This window comes from Miniopterus natalensis, chromosome 3, assembly GCF_054644295.1.
Source record: "Miniopterus natalensis isolate mMinNat1 chromosome 3, mMinNat1.hap1, whole genome shotgun sequence".
Lineage (NCBI taxonomy): Eukaryota > Metazoa > Chordata > Mammalia > Chiroptera > Miniopteridae > Miniopterus > Miniopterus natalensis.
The window spans coordinates 76,832,415-76,851,188 of record NC_142083.1 but is presented as its reverse complement, the minus strand read 5'-3'; the positions used below and the strand labels follow the sequence as shown (position 1 = coordinate 76,851,188).

The following is an 18,774-nucleotide window of genomic DNA, read 5'->3' as shown; positions in this document are numbered from 1 at the left end:
GATTCCTGGTCAGGGCACATGCCCAGGTTGGGGGCTCAATCCCCAGTTGGGGGTGTACAGGAGGCAGCCGATCAATGACTCTCATCATTGATGTTTCTCTCTTTCTCTCCCTCTCCCTCCCTCTCTCTGAAATCAATAAAGATATATTAAAAAAAAAAAAAAATTTGACTAAACTATCAACACTTTCTCCTCCACTTTACTCAAGTAGGTATCAGGGTTACTGATACTAATTAGATCTGGCTACCACCCGATAACAGATTACAGAATCTGGTTTCGTGTGCATCCAGTCTGGTCATAGTTTTCCTTTTCTACTCTCAATTCCCAATGACAGGAAATACAGCCTGGTCCACCGCTCGTTTTCACGGCTTACTTTTGTTGTCTAAAGCTCCCAAAGCACTGGATGCACTGCTGGGAAGTGGGCTGCTTTGGTCACACATACACATATATGCTTCAATTTTTATCACAAGTTTCCTTTAAGAATGAATGAAATGTATACTTAGAAATGTGAATGTGACAAGTGTTTTTATGACCAGAAGTAAACTTTTGGAATCAAGGCTTTTCAATAACTAACCTTCAATAGTCACCTCAACTTCAGGGTCCTCACTTGTTTCTGAAGGGACATGTTGAGTAGAATCTTGAAAAAAATAAAATTCTAAAATGACATTCATTATAAAGCACTTTCTATATGTTCCAACATTTTACTGATTTGATAATCCAAAAGCAGCCTACTATAAAATTTAACTGGCATTTTAATTCATTTCATATTTATTAAAATATATGACCCCTTTAATTAGAAATAGGGATAAAAAACAAAAAATAGAAAAATTCTGGAAAACTATTAGATAATACCAAGTTACCTGCATTAATGGACTAAAAAAAGTTGTATTTTTAGAGGAGTACAATTACAACAAAGTCACAGTTATTTTCCTGCTGTAACTAGAAAATGCTAGAATAAAAACAAAGGCGTTTTTTTAAACTATTTCTCCTCTGCTTTCAGAAATCCTACAAGTGGTTTATATTGTTAAATAAAACCACAATTTTTTGCAATGGGGACTTTCAGACCAAGTGACTATAAAAAGTGCATAGAGGACTATATGCCCTAACTTTATATGCAAGATACTTTTAAAAATTAAATATTTTATTAATATTTGTGTTACTGCACAAAACAAATATATGTACATCAGGATGTTAGTGCTAGAAGCTAGAAAGTATCTTTATCAACTCTTTGATTTTGCAAAGGTTGAGAGATTAATTGATTTGCCAAAGATTATGTTTATTGGTTAGTAAAGGAATAAAGACCAGAACCCAGGTTTGATTCAACTCTATTAACACTGCAATATGACAATAAAAATCTCCTCAAAAATGAAGTATTTGAAAGCCTAATATCTAACAATAGAATTGAAAATTGTGAAGTAATTCATAGTGCCTAATGAACCCTGTCCCATGTGTCTTATATATAAATATTTCATTGTAAATACTACCTATTCAAAATAGAAGATTCTGTTACAGAGAAAACATCTAATTACCTCCACACAGTAAAACATTAAAAAAATTCACACACACTATCTTCTATAAAAAGATCTAAAAAAAACCCTAAAATATTGTTCAAAATGAACATTTTAATATTTTTGTAAGAAATGTATTCTAGTTAGAAATCCTAATTCTGAAGTTGAATTTGGAAAGATTAGCCAACATTCCAGGGACCGTAAGAACTCCCTCTGTCAGAGAGGGTAAAAGATCAAAGTAATGATTTTTTAAAATAAAATAAAAAAGCAAATATACGGAATAAAAGGTTATAGAATAGACTCCATTTTTATCCTAGAAAAATAAGGTACAACACAACCAGTTTATGACAGAAATAACAATTCTAAAACAAGATTCAGTTACCTTACCAGTCATCTTCTTTGGGAACAATCTACAAAAAACTCTTTTAAACTATGTAAACCCACTTAGAAATAGGAAGCCATTTTACATGCTAACAGTTTAGCTCAGATTCCAATAACTTAAAGAGCTGTACCACAGTTAAATACTCATTCAGTCCTGAAAGCAAAGGAGGATGGCTGATAAATAGAAAAAGTAGTTCATGGGTAGTTGTGGGTATAAAAATAAGCAGAGAAAAAAATCTTTCTTTTGTTAATTAATCTCATGTAGAACATGTTACCCAACTTTAACAAATGGCATCAGCTGGTTGAGCATCCCACGCACCATGTTCAGTTCCCGGGCAGGGTACATGCCCGGTTTACAGGCTCAATCCCCAGTAGGGGGCGTAGGAGGTAGCTGATCAATGTTTCTCTCTCACTGATGCGTCTTTCTCTCCCTCTCCCTTCCTCTATCTCTAAAATCAATAAAAACATAAATTTTTTAAATGGCACCATTATATAGTATGTTTAAAAATTAAATATGAACAGAGCCAGTAATAATTATAATAATTCTAAAATACTAAAGCCTTTTCTTCTTTAAAAAATGTTAATATGGCACAAGATGACCAGGAAATAAAAGGGCTGCATTTTACATCTGGTAGAGTTTTACTTACCACTTAAGTTTTCATCCCCATATGCTTTATTATTCAGTACAGTAAAAGAGGTATATTACATCTTAGGACTAAAATAAAAAACACCTGTTGGCTAAGAAGGCATACCAAAACAATCATCTTTTTAATTCCAAATAAGGTGTTTTAAGGATAGTATTCTCTATAATACAGAAAAAACATAATACAAGTGCAACAAAATAAAAATCTCTTTATTTCTAACCTTCTGCTGGTACTTCCATTTCTGTTCCTTCGTTGCCCTCTGAAGAATGATGGCTTCCTAAAAAGAAAATAAACCACATATAATAAAAAATAAAAACTTACATCGAAAGAAGAGAAACTAGGTAACAATGCAAACAATTTAAAACATATATAATACAACATATACAAACTGATTCTTTAACTCCTTAGCAGTTATTTCAAACAATGCGATCTAATTCAGAAAACATTTAACACTTCACTTGAAAACTCAAAAAATTATTTTAAAATGTAAAATATATAGTGTCAACCTAAACAGTTTGGGGATTTACAGTTAGTTACTATAACTACACAATATAATTACTCATAGATGTTAGAATTTGAGAAATAGAACAATTATGTTTCAAAGCACCATGCTCATCTGCCAATGACGCACACACAAAGAAAACACAAATCAGAGTAAATTCTTTCTTTGCTCACAGGCTATTAAATCTAGATAAACAAGTTCAGGTTTTCCTGTGAAATGTTTCCTGCTTTCCATTTTTACTATGGTGGAAGCTATGGAAACTCAATCCCCATTATTAATTCAAAGTTGTACTTAAAGGAAATTTTTAAGTTAAAATTTAAGATACTACCTTTAGTCTCAAAAGCATTTTAATTCAGGTAATATAATCTGCCTGCTTCTAAAAACTGGAACATAAAGCAATGTATCAGGTTAGGCAGTCACAAGGTAAACAGGCTCATCCTACTAGCCCAGAAGCTTTACTCATAAATAGGAAAATAGTCCACTAAGACATCAGAGAGCCACTTAGGATTAAGTACCCAAACTGCCCCAAAACAATCATCCTCTGTCCTTAAATTTCTAAGCTACTAACATGGAAAAGGTTGAAAGTCACTGCCTTTGTGTATATATATATAATGCCTATGAATAAAAATAAATCCCATGGGGGAAAGGGAAACAAAATTGAGTTTATTTTATCATCCACTGATAACTAATTTCAGAAACTATACTAAATGTGCAACACTAAGACAGAGGTTTTAAATATATTTTATCTTGACTTTTAAAAAGCATCGATTACAGTTTCAAAAACTGTCACTCAGTGTCTAGTACTTTTGAATTTAAGATGCCATAATTATCTTGGGATTCTTTTCTACTCATATTATGAAAACTCACCTGAGCTCAAATTTATAGGTAAATTTGTAAATCTAGAGCCATGAATTATTCTTTAATTAACCTTTTCAATATACTTTCTCAACACATAGTCCCTTCCCTCTTTTTTGTAAAACTTCCACATTCGGATTTATGAAGCATTAGGTTCTTTGACTCTAAATATTGAAGAAAACAAAGATGTGAGGTCAAAGTAATGAGAGGTAATGGAGAAGAGCCAGTACTTAAAAAAAAAAGGAAACATTGAGTAAAGAATAAGAACACTTCAGGTGGTTGTTCCACCTTCATAATATTACAAGAGTACATGTAAACAATGATTCTATGTGTCCTTTTCGTTCTTTTAAAATCTGAAATAAGCAATTACATTTACATTAAAAGTAAAGCTAAAGAAAATCAATCTATGTGCTCAACGCCAGGATAGATAGAAGTAAAAGCTATCACAAATAGCCTATGATCATCAAGTTAGGGAACACTATACAAAAAGTCTCAAAAAAATAATCAATTTATAAACTTAGGAATTTACAAGTGATAGTTTACAATCTTCCATAAAGCTAAGTATCAACATGACCTTATCGATATTTACATTACTAACTATACAATAAAAACCTTACTTCTGACTATTCTGATATAAGTATAAATGTGTACTTTACCTTAAATATGAAAGTGTGTCATGTACCCATTTCGAGATTCATTACTAGATTCACAAAAGGGAAAATTGGTTTTGAAAAATTGTTGCTTGTGAAGTTCATTTATATGTTTTTCAAAAAAAAAAGGCCAATACATTTTTTTCCTTTTCCATTTAGAAAAGTAATAATACAGATATAAATACTAAAACACAGTCTGTCCAATATAAAGAAACATTAAATAAAAACAGCATGTGGGAAAATGGAAGTGAAAAGTTATATATACCTTGCAAAGACTTCGAAAGGGGGAGTTTGTCATCAACATCATCAGTTTCAGAAGGGCCTGCTTTGGAATACAAAGATAACACTTCAAAAGTAATCCCAAAAATCTATTTTGGGTCACTTTAGTAAAGAAATTTGGGTGAAAGATATGGAATAATACAGCCTTTTCATGAACAAAAAAGGCAATTCTTTTTTAAAAATGACAAAATGAGTGGTGTCAATTTATGGTCTCAGTGAATGGAAAAGGTGCGCTCAGATAAATTCATATACAGACAGTCAAAAGGAATTTTGAAAATGACTAGACATATGGATTGGATGGGAATGATATGTCTAAAATGGTGAATATGGATTTTTTTTTTTAACAGTAAAGGGTTCATAACAGCAAACTGCAACTTTTAGGTCATACAGATTATAAGTGCAGGTTTATCTTACAAGGTGTATTTGTTCCTTCCTTGACAAATATTTGCTTAATCTTTTGTCATGCTGAAGAAAAATGCAGAATCAAATTGTTACACCTTTCTTAGGCTCTCTAAAATCATGTAATTAAACTATCAATAAGTTTGAATCTCCTTTGAAATAGAAACATGACAAACTAACAGTTAATTCAGAATCCCCCTTTCCTGCAGGTTCATAAGCACTTTTTAATACCATGGTTCTTTCCAATTATTAACATATAAGGAAAGTATTTTGGGTTAATTAAACCTCACAAGATACTACAGAAATTAAGGTATCATTCGAGTATGTATTATTCAAGCATTTTAGTAATGAGACATTTCAAACAGAAAACAAAGTGTTTTCAATGGCTTCTGAACATAAAACATGTTCTTACATGAATATGAATGTGAACCACCTCACTAAGAACCTCTGAATGTTATCTGAAAAGCCTGCCAAATGCAGGAGGGATTTTGGAGGCGCAAGCCCACACACACGCATCACAGAGCAATACGGTTTCATAGAAAATACAAAAGTTGTTTATATTTGGAATCTCAACCAAGAGCAAGACACTGAATGAAAGAGACCTGAATTCAAATGCCAGATTCACTGCTTCCTAGTCATGGGATCCTGGGTAAAGATATACAGAAAAAATTAATTAAATTATAGCTAAGGGTAGTAACTGACTTGTAAATACTGCTTTAGCTACTTTTTCACAAGTTTAGTTCTGTGGCATTTTCAATATTGTTCTATTCTAAATTCTTTTTCATGAGGTCCTCTTTAAATCAAAGTATTTCTTAGGATTCCCATTATACAGGATTTCTATTTTAAATAACCTGTTTATTACTGAGTTCTAAATTATATTAGGTTCAGGGAATACTTTTTTTTTTAATCCTCAACAGAGGATATTTTTTTCCATTGCTTTCAGAGAGGGAAGTGGGGGAGAGAGAGAAACATCAATGTGAGAGAGACACATCGACTGGTTGCCTCCCGTACTTGCCCCGACCCAGGCCAGGGACTGGACGTACAACCGAGGTACATGCCCTTGGCCAGACCCGAACCTGGGACCCTTCAGTCCGAGGGCCGACACTCTTAACCATTGAGAAAACCGGCTAGGGCTGTTCAGGGAATTTTTTAAGGCTATCTATGAATAAGTATAAAGTCAATTTTTGTAACAGATCCACGCTTTGTACATAAACATTTATTTGCTGGGGATAAGAGTTCTGGATAAACGTCAACTAGCTCATGTTTTTAAACTGTAGAGTTCAAATATTCTATTTATCATTTATAAGTACTCAATGTAGATCTGTAAATATGTCATAATTCTGTCAATTCTTTTTCTACTTATTTTGATGCTACACTGTTAAGTATATAAAATTAATGACTGCTTTATCAACTTAATGACTTATTACTAAATATATTATGTAGTCTTACTCTTTATACCTGTTACTTTTTTCCTTTTTGGCCTCAAATTAATATTGCCAAACTTTGGTTTCTTTTAGCATATTGTCTCAGATCATTAAAATTTCAAATTATCTATGATGTTTCATTTTAGCTACACACGTTTTAACAGCAAACATTTGGATTTTATTCATCATATGATAGGCAGCATATTTGAGCCTCACACTCAAAATGCTAGTAGTGTCTACCAGTTATTGTGAAAATCGAATGTTACCAACACCTACACCTGAGCACCACCATCTTAGAGGAAGACTGACATGCACAGAGTATGTCCAAGACTATTCTGGAATACCAAAAGTTTTGGAAGAAAGCAAAAATGTCCTTATGAAGAAGAATGAACAAATGATCACACAATATAACTACCACAATAATAGTATTAAATCTACATGTGACAAAATACATACATCTTAAAAACTTATACTGAATGACTGACACACAAGAACATATACACAACAACATATATAGTATACCATTTGTGTCAAGCTTAAAAACAGAAAATACTATACATGTATGTGCATGGATATATGTATAAACATATATATACAGATACTTCTGTGGGACTACACATACAATAAAAGTATAAAATCATTATCAGGAAGGACAACCCTCATTTCAAGAAAATAGTTAACTCAGAGGGAACAGAAAAAGAAGTAGGAATCTGGGAGAGTTCAAAGAAAAGTGTCAATTACATATTTAACATGTTACGTCATGTGGGAAATGGGGACAACAAAATATTAAGATTCAGTAAACCTGGGCAGATGTACATTTTGTTTGTAGATTTTAAACATTTCATTTTAAGAAGCATTTTAGAAACTGTAATAGAGCAATGCAAATAAATGAAGTACACCCAACAGTATGTCTCACAAAGTCTATTTTACAAAAGAAGCCTAAAACAAGAGTATATGCTGAAGGATTCTATTTATATGAAATACAAAAATAGACAAAACTAATCCATATTGTTACAAGTCAGGACAAGGGTTGGTTGCCAGGAAAGTAGCTCAAGGGAAGGAGCTTCTAAGATACTGAAACCTAACAGGCCTTCAGAATGCATAAAGCACAAGTGACAGATATGAAAGGAGAAACAGATAAACCCACAGAGGCTGTTGGACATTTTTAAAAAATACATATATCTTTATTGATTTCAGAGAGAGGAAAGGAAAGGGAGAGAGAGAGCTAGAAACATCAAGGATGAGAGAGTCATTGATCGGCTGCCTAGCCCACAACCCGGGCATGTGCCCTGACCGGGAATCAAACCCCGATCGCCTGGATCCTCGGTCGACACTCAACCACTGAACCATGCCCGGCTGGGCCTGTTGGACATTTCAATACTCTTGCAATTTATAGAACAAGTAGACAGAAATATCAGTAAGGATATAGCACATCTGTACCGCTTATCAACCAACCTTAACAAAGTTATAATAGCTGAAATTATACAAAGAATGTTCTCTAAACACAATGAAAATAAACTGAAAATCAGTAACAGAAACATATCTGAAAAGTCCGCAAGTATAGGGAAATTAAAACTACACACTTCTACATAAACCACAGGACAAAAAGAAAATCACATGAGAAATTAGATAATACTCTGAATTGAATGAAAATACAAATTAGTTTATGGGGTATTGCTAAATTAATGCTTAAGAGGGAAGTTTATGACATTAAATGCTTCTATTGGAAAAGATCTCACGTCAGTGATTTACGCTTCTATCTTAAGAAACAAATTAAAATAAAAGCAAGCCAAAAAAAAGAAACATAAGAGGAAAAGTACAAAGTAAAAGCTGGATCACTGAGGAAAATAAATTTTTGAGAAAACTATAGAATTAGACCCATGGTCTCTACTGAGAGTGATACTGTTCCCAAGGGGACATGGCAATGTCTAGAGACATTTTTAATTGTCACAACTAGGAAAGTGCTACTGATATCTGGTAGTTAGAGGTCACAGAGGGTACTAAACATTCTACAATACATAGCATACAACAATGAACTGTCTGATCTAAATGTCAATATTGCTGAGCTTGACAAGCCTGAGCTAGGCCAACCAAGAAAAAAAAGGAGACACAAATTACAAAATTGGAAATGAGAGATCACTTTAATGAGGACACACCTTACAAATATTAAAATAAAAAAGAAAATATAAGATGAAGTAGACAAATTCCTTAAAAGATACCATCTGTCAAATCAATCAAGAAGAAATACAGCCCGGCCAGGCATTGCTCAGCGGTTGAGCGTCAGCCTAGGATCCAGGAAATCGTGGTTCGATTCCCAGTCAGGGCACAAGCCAGGGTTGTGGGCTCGATCCCCAGTTGGGGGCGTGCAGGAGGCAGCTGAACAATGATGACTCTCTCATCATTGATGTTTCTGTATCTCTCTCCTCCTCTCCCTAAAATCAATAAAGATATATTTAAAAACAAAAAAGAAGAAGAAATACATAAACTGAACAGTCCTGTAACTATTAAAAGAAATTTAAAAATTAACCAAGTAGGGTTTATAATCCCAGGAATACGTACCTGGCAGGTTCAACATTTGGAAATTAATGCCAATTACCATTTGAACATTCTAAACAAGAAAAACTATGTAATCACCTTAATAGAAGCGATAAAGGCCTTTCAGAAACACCCAATCACCATAAAAACTCTTCAAAAACTGACACAAGGGAACTGCCTCAAACTAATGAAGGGCGTCAATAAAAAACCACAGCTATCACACTGACTGAAAGATTTCCTCCTAAAACTGTGATCAAGGTAGGTATGTCTGCTCTCACTACGCCCAATTCACCGTAACACTAGATGATCCCAGCCAGTACAATTAACACAAGCAAAAGAAAAGGAAAAAATAACGTCTACTTAGAAAACCCCAAAGATTTTACCAAAAAGTTGCTAGAACTAGTAAGTGAATTTTAACTAGGTCACAAGATACAAGGTCAGCACATAAAAAAATCTATTGTAGTTACACTACATATTAGCGAAAAACAGTTGGAAGCTGAAATGTAAAAGAACAGTACCACCTATGATAACACCAAAAAACATTAACTACTTAGATATAAATCTTACAAAATATGCATAAGATCTCTACACTGAAAACAATGCAATGATGAAAGAAAACAAGAGCTGAAGTGGTAAGATATGTCATGCTCATGAATCATTAGAGTCCATATTAAGATATTCAACCCTAGTTAGTCTGTAGATTCAGCACAATCATTGTTAAAATACCCAAAAGACTGTTTTTGTTTGTTTTTTGTTAACCCAAGGATATTTTTTCCATTGATTTTTTTTTTAAGAGCGTGGAAGGGAAGGAGGGAGGGGGAGAAAGAGAGAGAGAGAAAGAGTGAGAGAAACACATCGACTGGTTGCATTCTGCACTCACTGCAACCTGGGTGGGGGATCAACCTGCAACCCAGGCACATGCCCTTGACTGGGAATAGAATCTGCAACCCTTAGGTCTGCCAGAATATGCTCCAAACACTGAGCCAAAACCACCCAGGGCCACAAAAGACTTTTTTAACCAATCAACAAGCTGATTTTTAAAATCCATATGAAAAGGAGCTAACGCTGGCAAAATAATTTTAAAACACAACAATTTTGAAGGACTCTCACAATCTGACTTCAAGACTTACTAAAACTACAGCACTCAATGTAATTTTAGCAAAAGGATAGACGAGAGATCAATGTAACAGAATATACTAGAGAAACTGAGACAGATGTAAAGGAAATGCAATGGGATAAGGACAGTCTTTTCAACAGATGCTGCTGGAAAAACTGGATATCTATATGCGTAAGTTTCAGCCCAGTATCTTGCACACTATAGAAAACCTAGTTCTAAACTGATCACAGACCTAAATGTAAAACTATAAAAAATTTTGTGAAACATAGAAGAATATCTTTGTGACACTGGGTCAGGCTAAGATTTCTTAGTTATGATACTTAAGCACAATCCATACAAGGGGGAAAAAATATATAAATTTGACTTCAACAAATCAAACTATTTGCAAATCACACCACAGAAGACTTTAACTCAGAATATACAAAGAATTGTCAAAATTCAGTTAATAAGAAAAATATCCAAACTGTATCTCTCAGCTTGCTAGATAAAAATACTAGTTGTCTAGCTCCCATCTTCTTCAACTGCACTTAAGATATTATCATTTCAGACAATCTTTCACCCTCTCAAAATATCTGATTTCCAACTCTCATTACTCAGGCATCACCTTAAAATCACTAACACTCCAAATTCAAAAGGGGACCAAAAAAGCTTCTAGAATCAAGGATGACAAAACAAATGTCAAAAGACAATACCAAAGACAAAGGTAAATCTTTTATTTTAAAAATTAAACATAATCTGTGTGAAAAAAGAGAACATTAAACAGTATTTATTAAATTTATGCACATTGTTAATGTACCAACAACTGCTATCAAGGCTAAATGTTTCCCCAATTTTAACGTTTTCATTAAAAATCCTCAGAATTATCTCAACCTTTTAGCCATGTAATTCCTAATATCACAAGCAATAAAATGTTCAAAACTGACAAATGAAATTCACTATGAAACAGTTTAATATATGTATCAGGTATTCATTCACATGATTACAAACCAGAATAAATTTACTCATAACAGTTTTATAATGTTCCAGAACTGTTAAAGGTTTATCTTTTTAAATGAACTAAACCTATTTATACAAATGCATATTAAAACCAAAATGAGGCATCATAAGACACTCACTAAAATGACTAAAAAGAATAAGACTGACCGTATAAGTGTTGACAAGGATATGGAGCAACTGAAACTATCGTACACTGGGGAAGGAAATGTAAAATAGTACACGCACTGTGCAAAGCATTTTGGCAGTTTCTTAAAAAGTTGAATACCTACCATATGTCCCAGCTATTCCATTTCTAGGAATCTACTCGAGAGAAATGAAGGCATATTTCCACACAAAAATTTACACACACAAATTGACAGCAGCTTTATTTTTTAATAGCCCTGAACTGGAAACAACCAAGCATTCATCAATAGACAAAGGGCTGAACAAATTCCCGTATAGGCATACAATGGAATAATACTCAGAAAAAAAATGGAATTAGCTTTTGATATACACAACACCATGGATGAATTTCAAAACAATTAAGTGGAATGAAGGAATTCACAGCACCCCACCCCAAAGAAAAGAGTATATAGTTGATGATGATTCCACTTATATAAATTTCTAAAAAATGGAAACTAATCTAAAATGATAGAAAACATATCAGTGGTTGGTTGAGGAGGGCAGTAAATGACAGGGACACAGGGAAACTTGGAGGTTACAGACATTTCATTATCTTGATTGCAGTGAAGATAGTTTAACAGGCATATACAAAAAACTAATCAGATTTTACTCTTTAAATGTTTTGATATACTTTGTGCATCTATAAAAATTAGGCTTACTAATAATCTAGAAAACATTCTTCTAAACTAAAATCTATGCAAACTGCATTGTAAAATTATGACCTTTAATTCCTTCCTCATAATCAGGCAAAAAGATATGTAACAAAATAAAAAATAGCTAAAATTTATTCATGTCTTACCTTTTATAGACTTTTAAGATAATGATAATGTTTAGTTATTTTTGTTGCACAAATAGAACTATTAAAGTTTCAGAAGACCATTCGTGCCTTGCAAATAACATTAGAAACTGCAATTGAATTCTAAATTGTGCCACTTTTGCTTGTCCTTTCAAGAATATTAATGGCTAATTCTATGTTTCCCCTGTAATTGTTTAATTTATTGTATTGCCCCATTTTTAAAATCTGTTTTATTCTAGTGATAAATTACAAGTACACATGCCAATCAAGGAACAAAAAATAGAAAGTATTTAAAGAAATCAGGCAATTGACAAATTTAAATTTTCACCACTAACAACTTTTAGTAAGAAAAACTATTAGACAGTATTACCTTGAACATTATATTGATAGTAATCGGGATCTTCTGATTCTTCCTTTACTGTCACAGCTGCCATTTCCAGGGAAATACCTGTAAAAGCAAATAAAATTATATAATTATACTTCAGGGCACTCAGTTAAATGATGCAGGGAAATCTCTTCTGCCCTCCTAATAATGCAGTGTTGATATATACATATTTTAAAGACTTTGAAAGGACAAAAATATGCTAGGTAGCGAGGGGGGGGGGGAATCACCTAAAGCACAACCTAGGCAGTTTTAACCTATTAATATTCTGGGATTATTGGCTGCCAATTTTTTTTTTAATCCTTACTCGAGGATATTTTTTCCCATTGTTTTTTCAGTCAGAGTGGAAGGGAGAGAGGGAAGAGAGAGAGACAGAGGAGGAGAGGGAAGAAGAGAGGAAGAGAGGGGGAGAGGGGGAGAGGGGGAGAGGGAGGGAGAGAGAAAGGAGGGGGGAGGGAGGGAGGGAGGGAGGGAGGGAGGGAGGGAGGGAGGGAGGGAGGGAGGGAACATCAATGTGAAAGACACATCGATTGGTTGCCTCCCACACGCCCTGACCGCCTTGACCCCTGACCGCCTTGACCCCTGACCGCCTTGACCGGGGTGGGGGTGAACCTGCAACCCAGATACCTGCCCTTAACCAGGAATGGAATCTGTGACCCTTTGGTGGGCGGGCTGGAGCTCTAACCACTGAAAACACTGGCCAGGGCGCTGCTTATTTTTTTCTCTCTGACTGTTCTTATCTTTGAATTTAAAGAAAATTAGTCACGCTCTATATTCACTCACTATTAAAAATATTTTTACCAGCCTCTGAAAATTACTTGTAAACATCAGTTTTAAGGACTCAATATTTCAGAGTAAAGATGGCATAATTTTCACCCATTTTAATAATGAGATACACTGATTTTTTTTTCCTCTCCTAAAAAAATCCCTTTGTTAACAGGGCACAAAGCATACTTTTCTGCATAATCCTTTGCCCACAATCAAGATAATTTGAAGTGGACCTTTGTATCCAGATACAAACAAGTGCATGAGACACAATTCCACATATAGAAGGGCTAAAATTAGAGAACTCTTTATTAAAACTCAAGTAATGTTAATTATATCTCAATAAAGCTGAAGAAAAATAAAATGCACAAAACTGGTTAAAAAAATACTCAAGCAAGTGGTTGACTTTGGGAGTAATGAGAGGGAGACAGGACAGGACCTTCTTGGGGTGTGATTAATGTTCAGTATCCTGATGTGTTAAATTTTAGAGGTGTATTTACTTTTTATTTATACTTTATATTTCAATTAAAAGTTTTACAAAAGGATTCTTAACAAATTCTTTAATAAATTCTCATTAAAGACATTCCCCATATACAGAGTGGGGCAAAAGCAGGTTTACAGTTGTTCATATGGAAAATAATACAATAAGCTCTGTATTTTGAAGCACCCACAACTGTAAACCTACTTTTGTCCCACCCCTGTACTGTTCAAAACTAGGTAAAAAAGGTAAAGGGTTTAAGAAGTACAAATTGGTAGTTACAAAATGGTCACAGGGATGTAAATGTAAAGTACAGCACAGGGAATATAGTCAACCACATTATGTTAACTAGGCGTGGTGCCAGGAGGGTACTAAATCTATTTATGGGGGATCGCTTCAAAAGCTATGTAAATATCTAACCACTATGCTGTACACTTGAAATTAATATAATGTTGGATGTCAACTGTAACTGAAAATAAATTTTAATAAAAATAAATAGCTAGGCCTGGCCGGGCATGGCTCAGAGGTTGAGCATCGGCCTAGGATCCAGGCGATTGGGGTTTGATTCCCGGTCAGGGCACATGCTCAGGCTGCGGGCTCCATCCACAGTCGGGGGGCATGCAGGAGGCAGGCGATCAATGACTCCCTCATCATTGATGTTTCTCTCTCTCTCTCTCTCTCCCTCTCCCTCTCCCTCTCATTTCCTCTCTCTGAAATCAATAAAGATATATATTTGAAAACAAATAAATAAATATCCCTTGCTGGACAGTTTAATGGGGCTAGACTACAGGAGCTTTCAAAAAAACAGATGCTGATTTCATCATATGATTGCAGTAGTAGATAATACTCTCCCAACAGCTTTAAGAAATGAACAAGCAGCTGATGAAATCTGAATAAAGTCCAGTCAATCATTAAAGACATGAACAACAAATGAGTGTGTGTACACATTTCAGACTAAGATATTCAGCCACACTCATACCAGTCCTGTGATGAACTTAATACTGAATTGGTGTTATGTAACTTGAGAAGCTTTACAGAGAATATTTTCAACTAAAGATAAGCTCAAAAAGACGGTTAGCTTGATGTGCTAAAAGACATTTAACTCAAAAGCAACCAGCAAAGAAGGGGGTTACTCTATGGGCTGCAATTACCAATGGGAAACTGGTTTACTGCCACACAATGGTGGCAGGGAACATGTCTGGAAGCCCTGGGATTCTGTGGGCTATCTCTTAAGTACTTCCACGTTCATCAGTAAAAGTAAATAGAAAATCAAAGCAAACAAAAAAAGGCAGATCTGCTGGGGATTCAAACCATTCAGGAATGAAGGTCTGGGTCACATCCACTAGGTAAAGAACTTTACCAGCTAAGGTCCTGGCTAAAAGCGAAGGAAAGACAATAGGTAACAAATTAAGGAAGGTATGAATTCTTGTGACAAGTTGGCAAAATCTAGACACTGTGCACATTTTATTCCTTGTTATGAATGTGCTTCTGTATATATTATGTATTTGGATATATTAACTGTTCTCCCTTCTCCTTCACATTATTATTTTACAAAAGTATTATTGGTGTTTCCTTTACTGTTTAACCTTTTATTTTTATTTTTTTCAAATCCTTACCTGAGGATATTTTTTCATTGCTTTTCAGAGAGTAGAAGGGAGAGAAAGAGAGAGGGAAACGTCAATGTGAGAGAGACACATTGATTGGTTGCCTCTGCGTAAGTCCTGACTAGGGCCGGGATCGAGCCTACAACCGAGGTATCTGCCCTTGGCCGGAATCAAACCTGGGACCCTTCAGTCCACGGGCCAACACTCTAACCACTGAGCCAAACCAGCTAAGGCTGTTTAGCCTTTATTTTATTTATTTATTTTTTTAAATATATCTTTATTGATTTCAGAGAGAGGAAAGGAGAGAGAGAGATAGACAGACAGACAGAAACATCAACGATGAGAGAGTCATTGGGGATGGAGCCCGCAACCCGGGCATGTGCCCTGACCAGGAATCAAACCCCGATCGCCTGGATCCTAGGTCCATGCTCAACCGCTGAAACACACCCGGCCGGGCTGTTTAGCCTTTAGATAAGACAATATTCAAATAGGATGGGAGTGAATTTGAGGAGTAATTAATATAGCTCATGACTGGACAGTAAATCAGTCTCCCAGAGATGAGTACAGTGACTATTGAAACACTGCATCTCATTCTGGGGAGAGGGCAAAAATTAATTACTTTGAAAAATGGAAAGCTGTATCCAGTTAGATGGAAACCGTTTTCCATTGTTATACACGTTAAACTATGTGGGAAAGGGTATGTATGAATGTTGAGTAGCCAAAGGGTAGGCTGTGCAGTCATTAAGCTGTTGTCCCAGTTCCAGACCTACCCTCTTAGACTCTGCTGAAGCTTGGACTGAAAACCAATTGGCTCCTTGTGAGTTTCTGCCACAAAGGGACACAGCAAGGACACTACTGGAGAGAAAAGGAAACTACACCTTCCTTTTGGCTCCTTGTCTGTATCCTACACCAATCAGAGTCACTCACTGCTTAGTACACTATTTCAACCTAGTGAAAGCAGAACCTTCCCATAGCTGGACCCATTTTAAAATTTTTCCAACACTACCAGAACCAGTTTCAACATGTCCCCTCAAGACACCTGTGCCATCCAAATAATCTCCCGCCTCAGAAGTCAGAATTAAAACCAGGGTAGAAGTCAATCCCTTGAATTGTTACTTACATGATACCTTAGTATAGTCCTCTTTGTTTCAAAGTTAATACCAATAACTAATTAATCTTTACATTAAATTTTCTCCATTCAAGTAACTGGCATGGTTCAAGTAACTGGTGTGGCTTTTTTCTCCTAACTGGACCATGACTGTTATGCCCAAAAAAATATAAAAAATGACTGAAATATAGAAGATGGTTGAAGAATTCAAAAAATGCTTTTTCTTAATTCAGCATGTTTATTTTTGTATGCAAACAACACAAGAGATAAATATATAACGGGGAGAAAATTTGTAAAACTAAAAATCAAATAGAAAATTAAGATTTCCTGTGGCATTAAAAAAAAACCTTCTGCCCAGCCGGTGTGTTCAGTGGTTGAGCGTCGACCCATGAACCAGGAAGTCATGGTTCAATTCCCAGTCAGAGCTCAGGGCAGATGTCCGGGATGTGAGCTCCATCCCCAGTAGGGGGGCATACGGAAGGCAGCCAATTGATGATTCTCTCATCACTGATATTTCTCTCTATCCCTCTCCCTTCCTCTCTCTGAAATCAATAAAAAACATTTTTAGAAAAAAAGAAAATCTTCTGAAAAAGTGTAATAGATTCAAATACTTTTTCCCAAAAAGGACAATTCAACACTACCTTTCTTGCAGATCTCCCGAAAATCTAACACTCTATGTAACACACACAACACAGCCCTTCCTCTTTCCCCAACAATTCATTCCAAGTGCCAGTAGATGGTGCTGAGCAAGGTAGGCAAAGGGGAGTATTTACATGAGGGAGCAGGGAAAACTAAGCGCCGGGTTTCGGAGACTGAGGGAAAAAGCATAAGCGGTGATAGCCCAACAGGGAGTGTCAAGAGTGTAAGCCAAGTAAGGAGAGAGGTAATGAGAAATGAGTTGAACAATGGGATATGGGTTAAAAGAAGTAAATATGCTGAGAATATGTGGTTCTCATTGCGACAGAACAGAATTACATAGGAAAGGGGGTAAGAAGTACCTTGGGGTGTTAAGAGAGAAACTGAAGAGACAGGCATGGAAAAATATAGATGTAAATGTATGTACTTACGTGTACGTAACACACACACACACACTCCCTAGCTTTGTCTTGTCCACTCAGAAGCAGTGACATACCAATTGCAAAAGCACATCTAGCATCAAGACACTGATTTCTTTTTGTTTTTTGTTCATCCTCACCTGAGGATATTTATACCATTGCTTTTCAGGGAAGGAGAGAAAGGGAGGGAGGGAAGAAGGGAGGGAGGGAGAGAGACACACATCGACTGGTTGCCTCCCCCACACACCCTGAACTGGAATCAACCCAAAACCCTTCGGTTTGGAGGCCACACTCTAACCACTGAGCCACACCAGTCAGGACAAGATACTGATTTCTTAATATCACTCTCCTCAAAAAGGGACCAAGGCACGTTATAGAACAGATGATTCTAGGGCCAAATTAGAGATGAACCCTGACTACCCTGTTTTGCAAGAAAGTAAAAGTAAAAAGTTCTATACAAATAATGGTGATATTTTCAAATGACACAAGGACCAGGAAAGGACACAGAGGACACCCTGAAGTGGCTCCCAATGGCCAAAGCAAGGACTATTTGCAAATCAAAATAAATAATAGATTGTAATGCATTGAATAAAATACACATTTGTATTCTAAATGATTTAATTTTTTTTAATGTTTTTATTGATTTCAGAGAGAACAAGGGAGAGGGAGAGAAAGATGGAAACATCAGTGATGAGAGAGTCATTAATGAGCTGTCTCCTGCACACCCCCAACTGGAGATCAAGCCAGCAGCCCAGGAATGTGCCCTGTCCGGGAATCGAACCATAATCTCCTGGATCCCAGGTCGATGCTCAACCACTGAGCCATGCCTACCTGGGCCTAAATGATTAATTTTAACTGAAAGTTTGGTGAGTAGTTGTATATACAATGGTACTTCGGTTTTCGAATGTAATCCGTTCTACAAGAGCGTTCAAGTTCTGACACAGTGGGAAATGTTGGATCAACAGCTGACAGCTAGGCCTCAGGACCTTGCCCTCAGCGGAAGCCACGTGGCATGTCTGACTTCCCAGGCATGTTAGAAAACTGAAGTGTTTACGGCGGTCCCGGTTTACTGAACTCGTAAACAGAAAAGTTCATCAACGGAGACATTTGAAAACCGAGGTACCACTGTATTTTCAG

General features: G+C 35.6%; 1 protein-coding gene across 8 annotated transcripts in view; it reads right to left on the bottom strand.

Annotated features, from left to right (window-relative positions):
• The window catches only part of GTF2I (general transcription factor IIi), a 100,113-nt gene that overhangs the window by 40,658 nt on the left and 40,681 nt on the right, over window positions 1–18,774 (bottom strand). For 2 of the 8 annotated variants that reach the window (XR_001602192.2, XM_016199040.2), the window contains 4 exons: window positions 12,616–12,693; window positions 4,803–4,862; window positions 2,751–2,807; window positions 572–634 (listed from right to left, as the gene is read on the bottom strand). Coding sequence is in view for 7 of the 8 variants with exons in the window: in XM_016199040.2 (XP_016054526.2) it covers window positions 572–634; window positions 2,751–2,807; window positions 4,803–4,862; window positions 12,616–12,693 (258 nt within the window). In the remaining variant the exon portion in view is untranslated. Of the gene's footprint in view, window positions 1–571; window positions 635–2,745; window positions 2,808–4,802; window positions 4,863–12,615; window positions 12,694–18,774 lie in introns of those variants that run through there. The other 6 variants (XM_016199039.2, XM_087815607.1, XM_087815608.1 and 3 more) reach the window with 6 other exon arrangements.